General features: G+C 44.8%; 1 protein-coding gene across 1 annotated transcript in view; it reads right to left on the bottom strand.

The window, feature by feature from the left end:
- The window catches only part of OBSCN (obscurin, cytoskeletal calmodulin and titin-interacting RhoGEF), a 176302-nt gene that overhangs the window by 142045 nt on the left and 11224 nt on the right, over window positions 1–23033 (bottom strand). Inside the window, exons 3-10 of the mRNA XM_041488781.1 lie at window positions 19228–19497; window positions 15453–15713; window positions 12263–12565; window positions 10940–11206; window positions 9375–9650; window positions 5974–6246; window positions 2363–2638; window positions 1221–1496 (exon numbers count right to left, since the gene is read on the bottom strand). Of these exons, the coding sequence (XP_041344715.1) occupies window positions 1221–1496; window positions 2363–2638; window positions 5974–6246; window positions 9375–9650; window positions 10940–11206; window positions 12263–12565; window positions 15453–15713; window positions 19228–19497 (2202 nt within the window). The remainder of the gene's footprint in view (window positions 1–1220; window positions 1497–2362; window positions 2639–5973; window positions 6247–9374; window positions 9651–10939; window positions 11207–12262; window positions 12566–15452; window positions 15714–19227; window positions 19498–23033) is intronic.

Genomic DNA, 23033 nt, shown 5'->3' with positions numbered 1-23033 from the left:
GGCTGGGATGGTGGGAGGTGTCCCTGCCCGTGGCAGGGGGTGGGAACGAGGTGATCTTTAAGGTCCCTTCCAACTCAAATTACTCAGTGTTTTTATGATGGTCTATCAATGTCCATATTCAATTTTCTCTGGAGGACACCTCTCAAATCTATACTTAATTATCCTTCCCTCCTTCCCTATCCTCCAGTGAAACTGGCAGCTCCCTCAGCCAAAGAATGAGCTACACAAAGAATGAAAAAGAGCCAAAATGCCCCAGCTCACAGCCTGGGTACCCCACACACACAGTGGAATCAATAGATTCCCAACACAGTTGTGCCTCTATACTGCTGATAAAATGCCAAACCTCTGTTTGGTGCTATAAAAAAAAAAGAGGTGAAAATGGCTTCCCTGATCTGATCACCTCTGCATATGAGACAAGAATTTTAATATTAAAAAAGAGGGATTTGGCTGTAAAAATGGCGTAGTGCTATAAATATCAAAACAAACAACCCCTTTCTTAACATCAAATTCAGAAATGATCACTCAGAATGTAGCTGGTGTCCATGGCTGCCTGGAGCCTGAGATAAAATTCACCAGATATCTTGTAAAATATACTGAGACCAAAGAAATCACAGAATCATTTAGGCTGGAAAAAACTTGGAAGATCATTGTGTCCAGCTGTTCCCCCAGCACTGCCAGGTCCCCAGGTGCCACATCCACACAGCTTTTTAATCCATCCAGGGATGGGGACTCCACCACTTCTCTGAGCAGCCTGTTCCATTGCCCGACAACCTTTTGGATAAGAACTTTTTTCTAATATTGAACCTAAGCCTCTGGTGGAACTTGAGACCATTCACCCTTCTCCTAGCACTTGCAAAAAAAGATGAAGGAAAACTGTGATTGTCATGGAAGAATAACATGACAGGAAGAGGAAAACCAGTACTGGTGATCAAATTTGAAGACATTTTGCAAAACAGTGCCTGCTATTGAGAAATATATTTGAATATATTAAGAAATCTTGTTCACTTCCTCAGCTGAAGGAGATATACAGGGAGGTGAGGAGCTGACATGAGGATATGACCAGGTCAGCTCCAGATCTCCCCAGTCCTACACAACCTCACTGAAACAGCAGCTTAGACCAGCACCAGAAAGTACTTTAACAGCTTTTCTAACATTGTGTCAGAGAAAACGGGGGAAAACACCCACATACAAAGAAAAGCAACCCAAAATGTGTCTCCCACCTGTGACATCAATCTTGAAGGTGAGTTTTTGGCCAGCAGCCTCACAGGTGTACTCCCCTGCATCTTTCTTCTCCACCTGACCCACCACCAGACGACGCGATTTGCCCTCGGACTCCACCTTGAACTTCTTGCTGGAGGTGATGAGTTTCCCATCCTTGTACCACTTCACCTCCGTTTTCTCCTGGGCCACCTCGCAGCTCAGCATGGCATTTTCTGACTGTGCAGCCTTCACCTCTTTCTGCACCTTCTCCTTGTTTGTAAACACAACCTCTGTCTCTGTAAGGAAACCCCAACAGTCACACGCGGCTTTTTGCAGTCATTGTCTCTGGTGTTTAATGAAGTTTCTCCCATTTCACTGCACTTGCCCCCAGAGGTAATATCGTGATGTGCAAGAAAGCACCTTCATCTCTGTCTCACTAGGTGAATAGGAATGGGAATTTGATGGGAATTCTGGGGTAATGTTAAAAACTCACGGTTTTAGGACAGATTTAAATGTAGGACTTGGAGCACCAAATTGTATAGCCTGAACCCTCCTCCCTCTTCTCTCTTTTTCTCTCCCTATGTCTCTCCAAGATTCTAGTGAAAGAGAAGGGAACAGCACTTCTATCCTTATGTCCATGAACCACTGCTCTTTTTTTGCCTATTGGGACAATTTCATTGTTCTCCACCTAATCAAGGAATCATGGAATGGTTTGTTGGAAGGGACCTTAAAGATGATCACAATCCAGCCCACCTGCCATGGGCAGGTTCCACCAGACCCCATTCTCCAAGCCCCATCCAGGGTTTAAGGGATGGGATCTAATCAGAGCTCTTCAAAACACCTTCCCCTTCCCCTTTATCCATCCCTCTGCTATGAACTCACACTATTTTCCCATGAGAGTTTTTCTGTGGACACACCAGCTAATTGTGAGAGGATAAGGAATTTCCATCCTTTCCTATGATATTTTTTCTTTTTGTGGTCACAACCAGTCATGGATGCAGAACCACGTGTATAAAATATTGCTATGAAAGTTGCCAAGAAAAATCAAATATGATGGCTGAGATCTTTCACCCTGCGGAGATTGTGAGATGATCCTCTGGATGCAAGACACCACTGGAAATTGAATTCTCCTTTACCTTTGGAATTCCTGGCACTTCCTCACCTCTGACTTTGACTTGGAATGTTGTTCTGTCGTCCTTTGTCTCACAGGTGTAGCTGCCTTGGTCTTGCTGTGTCACCTTCTTGATGATGAGCTTGCGTTGTGTCCCCTGGCAGACGATTGTTGTCCTCTGGTCCTGCTTCACCTCAGTCTGATCCTTCCTCCACACCACGGCCCCACCCGCAGCTGACACCTCACACACCAGCTCCAGGCTCTCAGAAGGACTGACTGATACTTCTGGAGTCGTTTTGGGCTTGTTGACAAAAGTAACAGCTTCATCTGGAGTGGGAAAGAGAAAATGGTTTGTGCCTTGGTGCAGGTTTATCTGCACAAAGTTAGCAAACAGTGGTTATTGATTGTTATTCCATTATCACACACAGCTGATGCCTCTCTGACAGATGGTGCAAACCCCTCTGATCTCCCGATAATTGCTCTCAATTACAGTGAAATCCCCTTCATCTGCCCTACATCCTCCTGGATCTTTCAAATCAAACTGAGACGCCCTCAAGCTGTTCACACTTCCTTTACCACTCCTTGATTCTGAAGTCAAGCAAGCTCTGGGGCATATGTGTTGATGTCTGAGGGCAGAAACAGCTTTGAAAAGACCTGGGAAGTCTCAGAAAATCTAGTTAGAGGCAATGAGGAGCCTTTTTTTAATGTTTCTGAGCCCATTCCTGCACCTCCTTGTTCACAGTACCAATCCTACTGGACTAATTCTCCTGGCCAGGGCACATATGGGATAATCTCACTGATAAAATATTCACCAAGTTATGAATAAGCTCTGAGCAACCTGGTCTGGTGGAAGACATCCCTGCCCATGGCAGGGGGTTAGAAGGAGATGGTTTTTAAGGTCCTTTCCAACCTAAACCATTCCATATTTCTATGAACATAGGAGTCAATAATCTCATATATTTTGGCTGAAACTGATCTTCCTAGCAGAGAACTCAGAACTGCTCATACAACTCAGTGGAGGTTCCTGCGTGGATAGCTGAGCTCCAGCCCTGCTGGCAGCACAGATATGGGCTGGGCAAACACAGGGTATTTGTCATGTAGGCAGCAACAACATAACATTTTTATCAATTAATACTCTTTATAAAGGTAAAAATCAAAGATTGCCTGTCTTTGAAGGCAATCAAGTGAAGACAGAGAACTTGGTGTAAAATGTGAGCAAACCTCAACACACCCTGTCCCTAAGCCAGGGGGCAATATCTGATGGGCACGTCAGGTATTTCAGAGCCTTTGTTCCAGCCCTGGCCTGAAGAGCAGGCTGAGCGCTGTCCCTTGGAGCCAGCCTCAGCTCAGTATTGCATTTCCTGTAGCACCAACTGCTGCTTTCCATCACTGAGTACCCCAAGGACAATTGCCATGCCAGGCAAGTACTTAATTAAAATTTGCATTCATTAGGGCTGACGTATCCTTCAACAATTAGCTGGCCCAAGGAGGATGGTCCCTCCAGATTCCTGCTGTTCCAGGTTATTGGGGTGTCTCATGACCCTCAAGGCAGGCTGATCCCCTGCCCTGAGACCATCCCCTGAGTGTGCAGCTTCTCAGCACTCTGGAAAATGTTTATGGTGACACATGAAACAAGGAGGAGGAAGCTGTCCGGGCTATGGTGTTGTCACCAGGTTGTAACCCAATCTTGCTCACCAAAAATTTGTGGGGCTAGAACATAGCATAACTTCAAACTGCCAGAGGGCAGGGTTAGATGGAATATTAAGAATAAATTCTTCCCTGGGAGGGTGGTGAGGCCCTGGCACAAGTTTCCAGAGAAACTGTGGCTGCCCCTGGATCCCTGGAAGTGTCCAAGGCCAGGATGGACAGAGCTTGGAGAAACCTGGGATAGTGGGAGGTGTCCCTGCCCATGGCAGGGATTTCTACAGCTGTCACTTACAGTAATTTTGGAGATAGTGAGTTTTTTGGTGCATAATATTCTTTTATCTTTGGGGTTTGCTACATGAATATTCTGAAAAGATGTCTATTTTAGCATGCTTCTAAAATCCAAGGAAAAACACACTTCCAGTAATATAAACCACTCATAATTGAGACCTCAGAGGTATCATAGTTTAGGTATGTATAAATGGAATTGGAAATGTTCTCTTGGTTCTACTTCTTAATTAATTTTTCCTAGTTGACTTGCATTATGTATACATACCAACTAATTAGTATCTCACTTTAGTCAGTTTTTATGGGGTTGGACAGGGCTTGGAGCAACCTGGGATAGTGGAAGGCGTCCCTGCCCATGGCAGGGGGTGGAACTGGATGAGCTTCAAGCTCCCAACCCAAACCTTTCTGTGATTCTAGGATTTAGCAGACACCAGTTTTCTTTGCCTCAGCCATGTGATAGGAGTTACAGGTGAGATGCACCCAACCTGCCCATGGCCAGCAAAAAGTTTATACCAAGCTCAGACAATCCTCTGTACCTGATGCCCAGACAAAAGCACAACCAGAACACTTCTAAAATACAGCTTTGGCAGCTCTAATCAGACAGTATAAATCAGATTGCACAAACTGCCTTTTGAGAAGTCAGTTTGGGCAGAGCCTGGTTTCAGACCAGTTTTTCAATGAGTAGAGTCAGGGGCTGGGAATTACACTCCAAGAGAAATTGCATGATGTTGCATTCTCAGAAGAGAGCTGGAGGTGAGATGCAGAGTGAATACCTGAGCAAACACCAGCTGGAAACTGGAAGCACTCCCTCCAGCTCACTAAATCCTGCAGCAATCCCTCCAGACAAGTGCTGTCCTAAATTAATCAGCTTTGCTGAGTCTTTAGTTAGCTCATCACAGCATCACAGTAACGTGGATATTCTGTTACAGGTCACAAGCACTCAGTTGTGACTTCTCTTGAATTGCATTGTACTGCAGACATGCCAGAGGAAGCTTTCGGGAGAGTTTCAATCTTAAATTCAGGAACAGGTTAAAAATTAGGTTCCAGGCACAAGCCAGAAAATCCCATTTAGAAGAAAAGTTCCCACAAGCATGCAACTCGAATCAGTTCAGTTTCACAGATATTGAATTTCATTGGTGAGTTCTTGTGTCATTTTATCCTCTGGCTCCATCCTGGGCTGGAATGCAGTGGTGACAAGCATTTCTCCTCTGGGTTTGGCCTGACAACCACGTGCTTTGTGTGATGGGCACGTGACACTGGCTAATGGAGTCACAGCACCACAGTGAGCGATCCCTGAGATCATAGTGTCCTTCAGGAACGGCAGGAGATGTTTAACTCTCAAAATCAGGAATTAAACTTGTCAAAGGAGGGCACATGGCTCTCACAGCAGGGCTTTGAACCCCTGTCTGAGGCGGTCCTAAGATGATGCACAGGCTGAGCTGAAAGAATAGAGGCCAGATGTGGCTGCCAGCTGTTCAGCCAGCACCCTGTTTGGGTTGTGCTCCAGCCCTGGAAAAAGCTTGAGCTGACTCAGATAAATCACAGCACCACTGTATTATTTGCCCATACTCTGGGTTTGCACCAGGATCACAGCAAGGGTCAGAACCTCTCAAAATGTTCTGCAACCTTGGCCCAAAAATCTGTCAATTTGTAAGGCAGGACAAGTCTAAAGAACAAAATCCTGCGTTTCTCACGCAGACTCTGATCCCATACTTGCAGTACAAGCTTACCTGAGACTTTTAAATCAAAAGTAAGGGTGTCATCCCCGATTTTGCAGGTGTAAGTTCCTTCATCTTCTTTTGTCACAGCCGAAGCCACAAGCTTGTGCAGTTTTCCTTTGTCTTCCATGGTGAATTTCTTGCTGGCTGTGATCTCCTTCCCATCCTTGTACCACTTCACCATGATGTTGGCCTCGGAGGTCTCAGACAAAAACTCAGCCCGTTTCCCAGCAATGGCCTTGACAACTCCTCCAGTCTTCTCTTTGTTTACAAAGTTTGCAAGTGCTGAAACAAAACAGGGACACAGCTCTGGTAAAGAATTCTGTGCACAGCAGGAAAAATGTACATTGACATCTACATTAGGTATTCATTTATCATAAAACAAAATATATTTATTTAATTATGGATCTAATCACTAGATTGCAAAGCAGAAGCAGACAAATTTCCAACTATATTCCTGATTATCCTGTGTCCAAAAAGCAGAGCACATAGATGGCACAAGAGGCTGAGTCAAGGAGAAGAAGCCTCAGGAAACAGAGCTTGAAAATAATATTTTAAAGGGAGGTGAGAAAAGAAATAAACTGAAGGTAAAGCCAGGAAGGTTATTCAATCATTATATTGCAACTACCTGGCAAGTAAATTGACTCTAGAAGAGATTAAAATATAACCTAGACAAAATAAATTACATAAAATTAATAACCTATATAGATACCTCATAGGACCAAATTTAAAAAAAATTTATTCCTGGGAATTAACTGGAGCATAGAAAATAAACAATAAATCTGGCATCATATTAACGTGGAGTGAAATAATTGAGTCACCAATTGCCTCAAAGCAAAAGATTAAAATCCACACCAATATCCAAAATGAAACGGGAGGGAAGGGAAGGGAAGGGCACTGCTAAGGCATTCTTTCCCCAGCACTACTGAAACTCAGTCCACAGGTTCAAGGTTGTGGGAGGAAGAAGAGGGAGATGAGTTCATTCATCCCTTTCCCTTCCTCAGAAAACCAGAGTGAAAAATACAACCAGAGCAGCCCGAAGGAGCCATCTCAGATGTCCCTTGTCACCAAGGGAGGTCATGTGTCAGAGGGTGCCTGGCAGGGGGGCTCAGGGCAGTGCAGGGACTGCAGTGACAAATGGCACAAGTGCATTTCTGGCTGGTTTGGGCAGGAGGTCCAGGCAGTGACACAGTGGCCGTGGCTTGGCACAGTGGCCCCTCAGCAGCCACGTGATGCCCACATGCCATTTCCAGCTGACCTGCTCCTCAAATGATCCCCTGTGGCTGATAAAAGGTGTAGATGCTGGAAGGTAAAATGTTGATACAGCATTTGTGAGGCTTATCCCAACAAGGATGAGGGGTACCAAAGGTGATTCACCAGGAATCAAGCTGCAAGCAGCAGGCTTTAAATCACAGCTTGTCAACGCAGATTTTAAAATAATAACATTGATCACTCATTTGATAGGCACACCACAGTGAAAACCACATGGAAACATCCATCAAGTAATTCAAGTAAATGTGGGCAGAACTGTCAGCATGAAAAATGATGCTAAAGAGGCAGAGCAAGAGAGGAACAAAAATCAAAATCAAGAGCAGGTGCCAGCTGTAGACAGAAATTCCTCTCCATATAGATTTAGTCACATTTTGATTTTTTTTTTCAGCTCTCTCAAGTTTGCTCTTTGAAATGACCAAACAAGTTGTCAAATATTAAAAAAAAACCACTATATTCTCCGACTTTGTGGTTTCTACAGAGACCAGGGAGGGTGAGGTGCCAGCAGAACATGATGATGAAACACCTCAGACTCACTCTGTGCAGGAGCTGTGATCATGCCTGGGAGGAAGGTGAGGGTGAGCTGTGGGACAAAGCATGGAACTCAAATGTCTTTACAGGGTGAATTTGCCAGTTCAAAGAAAAAATAGGTTCTGAAATCCCTCCAGTCTTGTTAGAAACAATACAAAGTTTAAATTTTTTTATATAACTTCAGTCAGGGCTTTTTGTTCACCTTTGCCCTGGGGGAAAGGGATTGAAGTTTCTTTTCACAGGACTGTATCACCACTTGAGGCCTGATGGGTTTAACACCTCAACAGACCGGGGTTAGCACAGGAGATATAAAAAAGATAACAACCATTAATGAACATCAACTCCAGACAGCACCCCTGGCATGGCTGGAGACACCTGGTCTCAGAAAAGATCAACAAGAGAACAGAAAATGAGAACCTAATTAGCATTGAAGGCAAAGGGAACCAATAGGAAAGCAAATACTAAACACTGCAGAATTTGGGACCAATGAACATTGAACCAATTGATTTCTCTGGGTTTTGATCGTATAAGTAAGTGAAAAATCTAGTAAACATTGTGTGTGATGGCATGATTTCCTCTGCTCAACCTCGGCAATGTGTGAATTAAATTATTTCTGTTGCACATCCTGCAGAGAAATAAAGTGATGCCTTGATTATCTAACACTGAAAAATATTGTTGAAGAGTTTTTGCTTTTCCCTCACTTTTGGTGACAGTCTGACAACAGGCTGGACCGGCTTGGAGTGAGACTTTGTGCTCTGAACCTCAGAAGACACCTGATCCATGTGAGGAACAGTCTGGGGGTTTTAGGCAAAACCTGGTCCCCTTCAAGGCAGAGACAGCTTTGCTCTAGTTCATAAAATCCTGCACAGATGGGAAGGTTTGCAAGAAGGAGGCTTAATGCTGTTGGTTTCAGAGTAAAGGTAGAGACTGCCAGGAAAGGAAGAAGAGCCAAAAAAATAGAGCAGCTGTAAAACAGTGCTGGTTAAGAAATACCAAAACAAAGTGCCACCTTGCTGTTTTTCTGCACCTCTGAGCACCTTGTAAACAGGAAGGGGTTAAGCCATCCAGCGTGCCTGTAAAGGTCTTTTCCCTTATCCACCACAGAAAAGTATTGACAGAAAAGAACAAAAAAACCTCAAACAAATAACAAAACAAAAAAGAAACAAACAAAAAACCACCAAAACAAACAAACAAAAAAGCAAATCCCACAATGCCAAGATGATTTTGTGCAATCAGAACTGAAGTTCCCTTCAATGACTTGTCTGATGTCACACAGCAAGTGTGGGACAGACACAGGATCCTGTGTCATGTCCTGCCCCTGGGGCTGGATTTCTTCATCTCAGGAGCACTTTTCCCTACCCACCACTCATCCTCATGAAATTACACCAAATTCCCTGGAATATGAAGATGCCAATTGGAGTGAAAGCACAGCTCTTACCACCTGGCCAGTTCTGTATTTGCTCCCCAGGTTCTGCTGTAGGACACATAATCAAGGCTGGATGTTAATGGGCAATTACCAAACTCCCTCTGGAGTCTCCCTTTGTGTCCCTGATGGCTCCACTGGTTTAGGGCAGGAACATCATCAGTGCAGAGCAGCCCAGGCAGTCACTCACCTTTCACTGAGAGCTGATAAACCATTTTATCCCCTTCACAGACACACTCGTAGGCTCCAGCGTCCTCCTCAGCAGTGCTGCGGATTTTCAGGATGTGCCTCTTCCCCACAGTTTGGAACTCATATTTTTCACTGGCCTTGAGCTCCTTCCCATCTTTCATCCACTTCACAGTGGCCTCTGTGTCTGAAAGCTCAGCCTGGAGTTTGGCTTCCTCCCGCAGCCGAGCTGAGACTTTTTCTACGTCTTTGGTCTTGTTGGTGAATCTCACTGCAGCTCCTGCCAGGACAAGAGGCTTTGTTATTTCGAGTTATATCATGATAACTTATCCCTGATACAGGTGTGCTGTAGTCTGTGAGATCTCTGAAGGTGTTAGATCCTGTTCCTGCCCTCACGCTCTGTTGGAACCCTGGCTGCTGAGAATTCCAGACTTTCTGTGCTGCCAGGCACTGACCCCCAAGAGAACACTGCATTGACCTGAGGCCGTGGAGAAGCTTCCAAAATGGAATGACAGAACTGGGATTGTGGGTGTGGAGTTGGAATAGAAGTGTGTGATATCACAGGGTGGGAAACTCAGAGTTTAAGGGTTTAGAATATAGTAATAGATATAAAGCAAGACAGGGGTTTTGGGGTAGAGGTTGGTCCTCCTTCTTCACCTTCTTCTCCATGGGTTTGGGTGGTTTTGTGTACTTGGATAAAAAAGTCCTCCTTGCAGGCCATGGTTGGTTGGTTATTGGGTTAAAAGTAAAGATAATTTAGATGTTATTTATTAATTGGAGAGTTGATCCTTAAAAGGTCTTGTAGAGAGAGAGAGATGGGGCTCCATTTTTAGCTTGTTAGAGAAAAATACTGTAGAACTCAGAGTTTGTGAGACTAACAACACTCATGCCAATACTGTGCATTCTTTCCCAATTCAGAAAACTTGATCTGTTTTTATTGCTGGAGTCACTAAGAGAAAAAAAAAATCAACACTTTTTTTCCTACTGATAAATAATACTCTAAACATGCTTCTGCAGAGATCTTCCAAGCCACACATCCTTCCAGAATAAATGGTTCATTATGAATTCATTATGTTTTGCCTTGCAATGTGGTAGGTACAGATGTTACAGTCATTTCATAGAGGAAACCTTAATCTTAAATCAAGTTCCAGCATACTAACTTTATATCCCACACATGGTGGACTAAAAAACCTACAAGAAAAGTTTTTTTAGAAATTAATGCTCTTTTGAAAGATTATTACAGTCAAAGAGACTGGTCAAAGCTAAAGCTGAAATTGCAACTTTAAGGTGAATTAGTGGTAGATTTGGGGACAGAATCCACTGACAGATGGTTGTGAATGACAGAAATTTGACAGAAATTCGTGAGATGATGTGAAGCAATCTAGTTCAGCTGGCCAGATCAACTCCCTCTGAGCTGCGAGGTCATTACCAGGACACACATTAATCACATGACACAATTTCAGGTGCTTTCCACAGACCAAGGAAAGCCTCCAGCCCCAGTTTTAATCCTCAGTTCCCAGCAACTACCCCCTGACTGGGAGAAGGATGGACAGCAATGACAATAAATACCTCTCACTCTCATCTTGGTGCTGGTCTCAACGTCATTGGCAACAAACTTCACTTCTGCCCCGTCATCTTTCCTGGTGACATTTTTTATGAGCAGGGTGTGAGTGGTTTGGGTTCTGTTGATGATGTAGGTCTCACTTTCCTGTAAGACTTTGCCATTCAGGTACCAGGTGCCAGAACATGTCTTGGTCAGATCAACAGTGAACAGGGCATCCCCTCCAGGTGCAACTTCAGCTGTTGTCAGGGGGTTCTTCACAGCCAGGACGGGTTCTAGGGAAGAACAGCACACACCTCTGAGAACAAGACTGTCGTGGAGGATAACTCATCTTAGGAACCAAATTGTCAGGGAAAACAAGACGTGAGAATTAATTATTGCAGCTTTATAAAATTCTCATGCAGTGAAGGAAATGCATGGTTGGTCTAAAGGATTTGTTTCCTTCTGCTGCAGGTAACTGATCTCTGGAGTCCTGTTTTTACAGGTCTAGAAAAACAGGTGCATTTTACTGACTTTTTTTTAATCCCTAAAATGTATAAAGGCATAGGCCAGAAACACCTAAGTCCCTTACAAGTGTGTTGTTTATTGAATAGCTAATATTATTCTTAGATTTCAGAAAGAGGGACCTCTAGATATCCCTACGAGTCAGTTCTAGATATTCTAGAGCAATACAGGCATGTTCAGACAGCAAGGGACAAGGATGACACAACCACAAGTCACACTATGATCAAAGTTTCTGTGGGTCTTCAATATCTGTACAGATATCTTCTAGTTGTAGTGATTCAAAGGAAGAAGAAATCCCATTGCACCCAATGATTCTATGGGCACATTGGCACACTAGAAATAAAGAAAAACCCCTGGATTTCTCCTAGAAACTTTAGATTAAACACAGACTGGCTAGAACTTTTTCATGATGGTATGATCACCCATAAATATTCTCTAGGTGCAAGATCGATATCTCATGTCTATATATTGAAAATTGTACCATAAGGCCATCTCAAGTTTTCCTTTCATTGCAGGTGCAGAAGAAGCATTTACAGGTTTAAGGTCCATAGCAGGGAGCCCTGCCTCCTCCACAGCCTGATGTGGGATACTGGAACATGAACACACCCACGGCTCCACCACAGAAACCCAACCACCCTCACTGGGATGGGTTTGGACTTTTTCCTTCCTCCCTTTGGCGAAGGTCAGTGGTTGGCGTGAAGCAGGAGAACCAGCAGTGAAGGCAAAGAGGATTTGCTGGGCTGTTTCTCCATCCTCAAAGTCACGGGAAATGTTTTGAAAGCACCCACGTGCCCGACCACCCTGTTTTGTGCCGGTTTCGTGCTCACCAAGGTGCAAGCTCCCAGGGAATTCCAGGTAGGGGCTCTGTCCATAGGCATTGACAGCAGACACTCTGAACTGGTAGTCAGCCTCTTCTGCCAGGTTGCTCACTGTGAGCTCGGGGCTGGGGACGTGGGACTCATGGCACCTCACCCAGGTGAAGCCGGTGAGTTTCTTGCGCTCCACAATGTAGCCGTCGACTGGAACGGGCCGCTCCATCCTCGGAGGGGACCACGCCAGTGTCACTGAGGTTTCTGTTTTATTTTTCACCACAGGGTCAGCTGGGGGTTGGGTGGGAGGTTTTTTGGGAGCTGCGCAAGGGAAGGAAACAAAACAAAACAGAGCAGTAAGTTATATTAGAGGAGAAAAGCCAAAATAGTTACGCTGGGCTAAAAGTTCGTCTTGCTTAATAAACCTCCATAAAACATTGGTGTGAGATGGAAAAGCAAGAGAATGGATGGACGATGCTTTGAGGCTGTTTTAAACAAACATCACAGAATCATTATCATTCCAGATCGAGTTCCAACTTTGATGTCCACTACTGGTACTGCACAGCTAAACATATGTGATTTCTACACAATATTAAAACTGTCATCACAATCAGAGAGTCTTCAACAAACATTTTGTAGGCTTAAATCTTCAGTGCTGGATACAGACACATATTTCTGCCCTTCACAGCTCTTGGGCAAAGCAGACTAACACTCAGCTCCTTATTTTCACTCAGAAGATGGGTAAAACCATCAGTAAAGATTGTTCAAATCTTTAAAGAATTATGGAGAGCCTGGCTTGTTACACAGGCTTGGATGCTCCCTGCAGCCTCCTGCATCTGGGTATCTGTCCTGCTCCTGAATTTTATGTTACCCCCACTCAGAAGCCGTAACTTTGTCTCCCAAGAGTGACATCATTTGGGATCTTTATTTTACTAATTTATGCAGAACCAGCTTCTGGGACTGGGGAATTTCCTTCAAAAGGAAATGACAAAGATGTGTCCCCACCATGAGAACCTACTATTGAGGAGATGTGGCTATTTTATGGTACCTGAGGCTACAAATGTATTCCTGCAGGTATTTGCATAATGAATATTTATTTTCACCCTTTTATTCCTCTTGAATCCTTTAGAGAAGGCTCAAGTCCCATCAGGATTATTCACTATGTGCTGCCACTTATATGGTCAAGAGGAATTACCTGATGTGCTCTAGTTACACCTCTACTGGCATGGCCCAGGATTAATTTCATTTAATTTTGGCTATCTGAAAGGTGTCTGGGTTAAGTCAGTCAACCAGACTCCAGCTGTGATCCCACGAAAAGCACACTCAGCAGCAATTAATCCAGTTTAAAGAAGGTGTGGGAAGTGAGTGAAACAATCACACAGTGGATATACTCAAGAATTCCTGACTGTAGATGGAGTCTGTTGATGAGCCTAAACTAAAAACTGAGCTCTGGGACAACTGATCTCCTTCCTGCCTCAGTTTCCCCATCTTTAAAATGGGAATGGTTTTACATAATTTGCATTATTTTTCATCTTGCATTACCATTACAAGAGGACAAATAATACACAAACATTGCCTGTACATTATAAAATATATCAGAGCAGCCACCACCAATCTCACCCAGCTAATTGAAAGAGATGTGGACATAGCACAGAGGATTCTCCAGGCAGTAAATCTGATATGCACAAAGTGTAAAAATAGGAAATCTCAAGGCGATACGCTTTTCCTTCCTTACAGAAATAGACACAGAAGTGGTTTGGGGTGCACAGTTACCAGCCTGTCAGTAACTGCTGGTCACAGATAGATGTCAAAGGTCCCATTAGGGTAACATTAAGCTGAATGCTAAGCCCTGGAATGGGATCTCTTGACCTTGCCATCAGAAATGGTAATGCAATGTTTTCTTCAGCAATACCTGTGGGAAGGCAGATCCTTATAATTTCTATTCCAGGAATCAACCCTTTCTTCATAATTTAAACAGCAGTGGCTGAAATCAAACTGAACTTTGTTGTTCCCATTGCATAGGTGCTTGTTTGGATGTTACAGCTTTACAAATACCATAGAAACTGTCACAAAGCCAAATGTGACACTTTCCTCAATTTCTCCTCATTTTAATTCAGTGGCTTCAGAATGCCCAAACCAAGTTTGGATAACACAGCAGTTACATATCTGTAAAATAAAACATTCCTTTTTGCCACTGAGTGATTGCAGCGGTGAGAGAAAAAATAATTACTCTTCCCAAATTGTGACTGGAGTGGGTGATTTGTTCATATATGATCCAGAACTGCAACAGAGCTAGAAATCATATGTATTGATGTCTTAAATAAAGCAGATTTTGCCTAGGAAATGCAGTGTCATCAAAATAATACCAAATAAAATTAGGCAACTTCACCAAAATTTCATTTCAGGTCCAGTCTTGACAATGTTGCACCTGCTGCTACTGCTCTGTCAAGTAAGATAAGTTTGTGCCATGCTTTTTCCCCAACACTGCTCTTACCCAGAGAAACCATGGATGTTCCACCCCTGGAAGTGTTCAAGGCCAGGCTGGACAAGGCCCTGACAATCTCGGTCTGATGGAAAGTGTCCCTGCCCATGGCATGGGGTGAAATGAGGTGATCCCATCCAACCCAATCCATTCCATGACAGATATTCTCCCTGTTTGGATCCCTCCAAACACCTCACTACACTCACAGACAGGTTGGCTTTTTGTGGCAGACATCAAACCTCCAGCTGGTTTTGGACACCAAAATTATCACGGTAGTACTCAACAACGGTGCCATGGGAAGACACAACACCAAGGCCAAACAAAAGAGAAGCTTACTGGTCACAGTGAACTGGGTGGAAGTCCTGTTTGGATCCCTCCAAACACCTCACTACACTCACAGGTTGCCTTTTTGTGGCAGACATCAAACCTTCAGCTGGTTTTGGACACCAAAATTATCACGGTGGTACTCAAAACAACAACAGTGCCAAGGGAAGACACAACACCAAGGCCAAACAAAAGAGAAGCTTACTGGTCACATTGAACTGGGTGGAAGTCCTGTTTGGATCCCTCCAAACACCTCACTACACTCACAGACAGGTTGCCTTTTTGTGGCAGACATCAAACCTTCAGCTGGTTTTGGACACCAAAATTATCACGGTGGTACTCAAAACAACAACAGTGCCATGGGAAGACACAACACCAAGGCCAAACAAAAGAGAAGCTTACTGGTCACAGTGAACTGGGTGGAAGTCCTGCTTTCATCAGCCAGGAAGGCAATCTCTCCAGCATCTTCCACCTTGCACTCCCGGATGGTCATGGTGTGCTGTTTGCCAGAGCACGTGATGGAGATTCGGTCGCTGGGTTTCACTTCCTCTCTGTTCTTCAGCCACCTGACGTTCTGGCAGTCGTTGTCCAGCTCCACGCAGAAGGTGGCCGTGTCGTTGATGAAGACAGCAGTTTTCCGTGGGAGTTTTTTAATGATGTTCCCTTCAGATAACAAAATAATTGTAGTCAGTAAATGGCAGATATTAAACGCTTTGGACCATCCAGACTGAAATAGGACTAGCCCACACCAAATCAAAATATTATAGATACCATGCAGGCACCTGAAATTAAATTTCAAGGCTCTGAGTCACACAGAGTAGATGACCCCAAGGACTCATTTTGGCCTTCAAAGAGAGAAAAGCAAATCTTTTTTGAATTGCAGTCATTCAGGTTTCTTGTCTACCAAGCAAAACCAGATGCTGGGTAAATACAAAATATACACAGCCTTGCAAGAGAAGAGATTTGACAGCTTTCATTTTCCACATATGCTGGGAATTCTAATTAAAATTATGCTGAAGTAGGTCAGTCTAAAGCCAGACAGGTCTCTCCTCTGCCTTTAGGATTTCATCTCCATCAAAGTCATATAACCAACATGGCAGACACACAAGTTACCCAAATTAATGAGAAAGACACTGAAAAGCTCAGGTTTCTTCTCAGTATCAGCAGAGAAATTCACATTGAATGAATTTATGTCCTTTCCAAGTGACTGTGATTATCATCACTTACTAGGACAACCTCAAAGCTATAAGATGTGAATATCCACAGAAAAGATTGGCCAAACCATAAGGAGACCACCCCAAATGATCGACAGTGACTGGCTCCAGCTCCAGGGTAGTCCCTGAGAGGTGAAAGAGGATTTGCTCAGGCAGATCACCCAGAGCTGTTTAATGAACAGCATTGCTGAACTCCTTCATAAAATAACAGATCAGGCACAGCTTTCACCACAAGATTCCAAGACTTGATTCTCTGCTTATCCTCCTTGACCTCTCTGCCCTCAGCACTGTCCTCATCCCACAGTTCTTTACCTCTGGCCAAGCTCTCACACTGTCCCAGTCCCACCTTGCTCCCTCCAATTCCCTCCCAGGGCAGGCACAAGGCTCCCCCAGGGAGGCTCTGCCTCCTTTCCCTCCAGAAAGCTCCACCTGGCTCAGTCACTCTCTTTTGGATGGAACATACCATTACAGCACAAACAAGTGAAAAAATACCAGCTGTCCTACTGGGAGCAACACACAGGAGTGGGCTGGTCCAGAACAGAAGGTGCAAAAAAAGATGTCAGTCTGAACCCTCCCAAGTCTCTGGACTAAATTTTCCCTTCTGCATTCACCTCTGTGCACTCCCAGCTCTTTACTGGTGGTACAAAAAGGAATTTGCATGAGGATGCTCATCACCCAGCTGTCATGTAGCAATTTATGTATGAAGAACTCCTTCTGGTTTCACTGGGAGTATACTCAGGCTTCAAATGAGTCAGGACAAGATTAATCCTGTAGTTGTGGCAGCCTCCAGTGCCTGCAGCTCTGGGGTTTGTGTCTACTCACTGAGAGACACCCTCACCATACCAACTACACCTACTCCCACTCCAGTCTGAACCACCAGACTCAGGACACTTGGGCATGGCCATCCACACTTTGTCCTTTCCTTGTCCCCTTCCAAAACTCCAGAGAACAGCTCCAACTCCCAGGGGTCTGGAGCTGTGTTTTCCAATCTAAACCATCCTGGTGTTGACTACAGCCTGCACCACACATCTGGCCACAGCTGCTAAACCTCCTTTTCATAGTGGTCAGCACCACTCCTGGACAAGAGTCACCACTCTGTTCACTGGGCACCAGACAAGATGGGTGTGACAGTGCCAGGGGACACATCTGATGCTTGGGGTTATGTTAAGGTGATGCCTTAGGATGCAGCTTTTATGTTTTTCAGATCCTGTACTGCTTTAGGGTATAACTCTAAAACTCCACAGCCTGTCAGCTGCTGTTCTCCTGTTTTATTCAGATAAAACAATTCCTCTCTGGGCCTGAAACTCAGGGGCACCTTACTGTCTTGGGCCCTGAAAGAGGTAAACAGCAGTGAAGTCCGCTCAAGCTGCACCAAGGGAAGTTTAGGTTGGATATCAGGAAAAAGTTTTTCACAGAAAGAGTGATAAAGTTGTGGAATGGCTGCCCGGGGAGGTGGTGCAGTCACCATCCCTGGTGTGTTTAACAAAGCCTGGATGTGGCACTGGGGGCCAGGGTTCAGCTGAGGTGCTGGGGCTGGGTTGGACTTGATGACCTTGAAGGTCTCTTCCAACCTGCTCATTCTGGGAATTCTGTGAATTTTGTGAACTGGGGGGAGAAAAATTGTAGTAAATTACTTCATTACCTGAAGCTGTAATTGGAGGATGAACCCCTGGTATGTAAATGGACCAAACTTATAACTGCATGAAAAACCCATGACCATTGTCCATCCTGGGTGTAGCCCCTCTCAGAGGTTTCTAAGGTGAACCTATTGAAGGCCTTCAATAAATACCCACTTTTATTCTCTTAATCTTTCAGGTAGCCACTCCAAGGCATCAAAGAGCAGTCTACAGGGCCAGACCACAGCTGGAGAAAGCTTCTTTCAGCATGGGCTCCCACTGGGTGACATCTTGTACAACACAGCCTGTCCCTGCTGTGTGGCCCTGTGTCCAGAGGCACCCTGGCAGGAGCCCCAGGGACACACTGACCACATTTTCACACCACAAGGGACTCTGATCCTCTTCAGTATTCACTTGGACATGGCAAATCCTGCTCACAAGGCCAAACCTGGAGTCTCACGTGTGAATTCCACACTTTTGGCCAATCTGAAATACCAAGAGCTGTACCTATAGCAATGTGACCCCTGTTGACAGAGTGACAAAACTCTTTGTCCCCTTGAAAAGGAAATAAGCCCAGAAGTTTCTATCCTCAATTAGGTGAAAAGACATCTCATAGGACCTGGGGGACTTCACCTCAAACTTAAGGATAGCCAATTGGACAGGAGCCAAAAAGTCCCACCTGAGCAATTTACAAGAAAAAGAAGAGAACAAAGAAACTAATCACTTTTGTGGGGTGTTTTACCAGAGGCAAAGACCTCTTGCCCTGGCTCGGTTTTTCTGTGTAAAGAGCTTTGTTATTTTGCCTTTTATTAAAACCTTTTTGTTTCCAACACTACCACAGAAGTCGTTTGTAGCCATGACATTTTATGAAACATTCTTTGCTAGGATTTTTCTCCTATTCTAGCTGAGAAGCCTCAGAAAAGAAATGTAAACAATTAACTATCTGATGGCTGTAGAATGTGGTCTGTACATGGTTTACCAACAGGTACATCTTTGATTGGTTCTTGAGTTGTTTCTACTTAATAACCAATCAAAGATGCAGCTGTATCAGACTCTGAGAGTCACAAGCTTTTGTTATCATTCCTCTCCTCTTTCTAGCCTTCTGATGGATCCTTTCTCTCTATTCTTTTAGTATAGTTTTAGTATAGCATTTTAATATAATATATATCATAATATAATAAATCAGCCTTCTGAAACATGGAGTCAAGATTCTCCTCTCTTCACTCGTCCTGGCACCCTCGAACACCACCATAGTCATCCTGCTAAGGTAGCTGAGCTATCTTGGGTGTGATATAGACCTCCAAGAGCTTATGAGACCTGGCTCGAGGAGACCCATATTTCACTTACCTTGGACAGAGAGCTCTGCAATGGTCCTGCTCCCTTCCTTCATCTCACAGATGTAAACAGCATCATCATCCGTGGTGACGTTCTGGACGGTGAGCCGGCGGTAGGTGCCCTCCTCCTCGATGTTGTACTTCTTGCTCTGCTGCAGCTTGGTCTCCTCCTTGAACCAAGCTGTCTCTGTCCCAGCAACGGGCACTTCGCACTGGAAGGTGGCAGATTCCTTCTCCCTCACTTCAAGATCCTTCAGTTTCGCCTTGAAGGGGATGGTGGGTTCTGAAGAGGGTAAAAAGTGGAAGGAGAAATAAGAGTTTATGATGGGAGTAGGTTTAGATGGGAATTTAGGAAGAAATTCTTCTCCGTTAGGGTGGTGAGACTTTAAGACACATTGCCCAGAGAAGCTGTGACTGCCCCATCCCTGGAAGTGGTCAAGGCCAGGCTGGAGTAAAAGGCCTTAAAAGGAATCCTTCTGGAATTAGTTTAATGACAGACAAGCTGGTCATGGGACAGAACACAGGGCAGAAATTCCAGGTGGGAGTGAGCAGCTGATGCAAGAACCAATGATTTAAAGGTCTTACAGCAGAAATCAGCTCAGCAGAGTGATGTGAAAGGGCACAGAGAGCTGTGAGGTGGCTGTGCACAGTCAGATGTGCACAAAGGAGGAGTTTTCTGTTCTCCCCACCAGCCCCAAAGGCTCCGTATCAGCTTTTGCCAACAACAATAAAAGAAACAGAGAATGAGCCCCAGTCTCCCAACTGCCTCAGCCCTCCTGCAGCAGTGGGGCTGCAGTGCTCTGGCTGTGGGCCAAACCCAAGCATAGATCAAACCCACAAAGCAGCTGCATGACAGTGAGGGAAGTCATTTCATGAGCTGAACAATGTCAAATTCCAGCGACAGCTGCGCTGTGACATCACCCTGCTACCCCAGCCCTAAAGTGGGCAAAGAGGAGCTGGACTGAAGAGGACAGCCAGCAGTCAGGGCCACGGGACTGGTGCCACAGTCGTGTCACACACTTGGATTAGCCAGTGCTGAAACATTGCTCATGCTTCGTGAGAGATCATGCCTGGATATGTACCTTCACCTCCCAGTAATGGCTGTCCCAGCTCCCAGCTGGTTTTTGTGACTCCATCCCACCTCACCACCCTCACAGTAAAGAATTTCTTCCTAATATCTGATAAAAAGCTCCCCTCTTTCAGTTTAAATAAGGTACCAGACTCTAAAGGCTTGACAGAACACCTGGAGGGAGCAATGCTATGGACTACCTTTGTTATCCTGAGGCTAAAACCTGACTGAGAACCCATACAATATGTCCAGGAACAGGAAGGTGACACGAACCATGGCAACTTGGAATTTTTTTTTAAAAATTTTATGCCTAAATGCACCACAGTTTAAGGCAAGTCAAAGTCTTGCCTTGAAAAGCCTTTAGCTATGGTTACACAGATCTGCTCTGCCCACACCCCAGATGGTGATTAGCCTTTTTTCTCTTTCCTGATTTTTTTTTTCTTTTCAGGGTTAAATAAGATATTATGATGAAATTCTTTATTCTGAGGGTAGGGATGCCCTGGCACAGAGCAGCTGTGGCTGTCCCTGGATCCCTGAAGTGTCCAAGGCCAGGCTGGATAGGGCTTGGAGCACCCTGGGAACATGGAAGGTGTCCATGGCAGGGGCTGGAAGGAGATGAGGTTTAAGGTCTCTTCCAAGCCAAACCATTCTGGGATTGTGTGAGGCCAAGCAAGCTTTGATCAGAAGGATGCAGCCCTCTGGCAGGAGGGAGGCTGGAGCTGCCACTGGGAACAGGCAGACCTGCACAAGGGCCAAAAAGAAACACAAGCTGCACCTGAGAGGCACACAAGTGTATTGCCATACTTGGAGCAGCTGGCCATATCATTAACCCCTCTCCCTTTACAGTCACTAAGCAGTACCTAAAGTGTAAAAAAAAAATAAATAAACTATTCCAGGAATAAGCTCTTAAAGGTTCAAGCACAGCAGGGTTGGTTGGCTCTCAGGAGCATGTTGCAGTAACAGCACGGCTCTCCCAGCCAGGGAAAGGCAGTGCAAGGCTATCTTTGGCAGCTTGGGGTCACAGATATCCTCTGAAAACAACTCTGCTTTCGTCCTGCTGACATGTGCACACACGTCTTATCTCCCTCTGAATGGAGCTTCGGAGCAGGAGCAGCTGATAAACTGAATTGAAGCCTGGGATGAACCCTTCTGGAGATGTCAGAGTGGTTCCAAAGCCCACCAGCCTCCTCCTCCTGAGCATACCTCCATGCTCTTTACAAGGTCTAGAATGTGTCTGGTCAGGCAGAGGGGGTAGATTTGGGTCAGGGGACTACAGAAGGACCAGAGGTCTCCTGAGAGCAGGCATCCCAAATCATCTGGCCCATAACCAGCACCACACCCAGGTCAGAGAGGTGCAAATAAGACAGAAAATAAGAGAGCTGCCAAAACCTGCCCCCTGGGAAAAATGTGAGAGCCACAGCAGAGCAAAACACTGAGGGAGCACAGGGCAAGAGCAGCTCATGGAATTCACAGGAAACTGCAAGAACTTTGATCAGAGACTCATTTTATTGCTTATACTGAGGAGATATTTCTCCAGTCTGTCCTAGGCTTTTTTGTTTGCTCCACAGCAAGCAAACTGGCAGTGAGAGGATGTTATTTTTAAAAAGCAAGTCCTGCTAACACATATTTTGCTAAGAATAGGTGCAGCCTGCAAAGAAGCCCAATGTTTTCTTAACCTTATCAAGGCGCATCTGCCCTCTGGACCTCACTTTTTCACTTGCCTACGCTTCCTCTTTCTTATTGCTGGAATTCTCACATTTATTATTCCAGAGGCAAGTTTTCCCTCTGCCTAATGAAAATTATCCAGGAAAGGTAAGAATATGGAAAATCCTCCCAGTAAGAGCTGGCTAAATGTGGATTGACAAACTTCCACCATCTTCAGCCTTTGGTCTTCCTAGTTACTGTGCTTTCCAAATTTCCTTTCTACCTCCTCATTTCTCAAGTTGCAATTCTCTTTCAGATCTCCAACGTGACTGTCATGACAGTGACCATCCAAAATCCCATCTGATCAGAGGGAGAATAAGGTGGCCTCAGCACCAGGGTGTTTTTCCCATCTCCATCCTGTTTGGCTTGCAACCTTTAACCTTCCCATCCAGTATCTGGTTACTTTATTCAGAGACTCCAGTGAACACGGCTTGGCCCAGGGTGAAGACCTGAATTCTGTTCTCACCAGCTTTACACATGGCCTAGGGAAATCTCCAAAGCCTTCAGCAAACCCAAGCTGGTTATTTATGTTCCTCCCATCCTCCCCACTCCTTGATTTGTTAAAGGTTTCTTCTTGGGCACAATTTCCCCAATTCCTTTTACAGCTCACATCTCAGATTGTGATTTTATCTCTGTTCCAGACACATTTCTGAATCGAATCAAGATTCAGTTTTCCTTATTTAGGAGAGTGATTCTCTGCCCTGTAGCCTTTCTTTGTTTAAGTCTGATTCACTAAATCTCATTTAGGAACAGCTCAAAAATCCTTTTTCTTTTTTCCAGCTCAGTGATCTTTAAGGCACAGGCTCAGCAAAGCATTCACAAATGTTGGGTTCCTGGGTCCTTAGGTCCCTAGGAAGTAGATTGACAGAATATAGGAGGCTTTCTATGGATGTCCCATCCCTGGAAGTGTTCAAGGCCAGTTTGAACAGGGCCCTGAGCAACCCGATCTAGTGAGTGGCATCCCTGCCCATAGCAGGGGGTTGGAACCACTCTGATCCTATGATTCTAGGGATGGCTGCTTGGAGAATTCAACCTCTCCTACATGG

Source organism: Pyrgilauda ruficollis, unplaced genomic scaffold (genome assembly GCF_017590135.1).
Source record: "Pyrgilauda ruficollis isolate IOZ18807 unplaced genomic scaffold, ASM1759013v1 scaffold12, whole genome shotgun sequence".
NCBI classification, from domain to species: Eukaryota; Metazoa; Chordata; class Aves; order Passeriformes; family Passeridae; genus Pyrgilauda; species Pyrgilauda ruficollis.
This window is presented reverse-complemented; position numbering and strand designations above follow the sequence as displayed.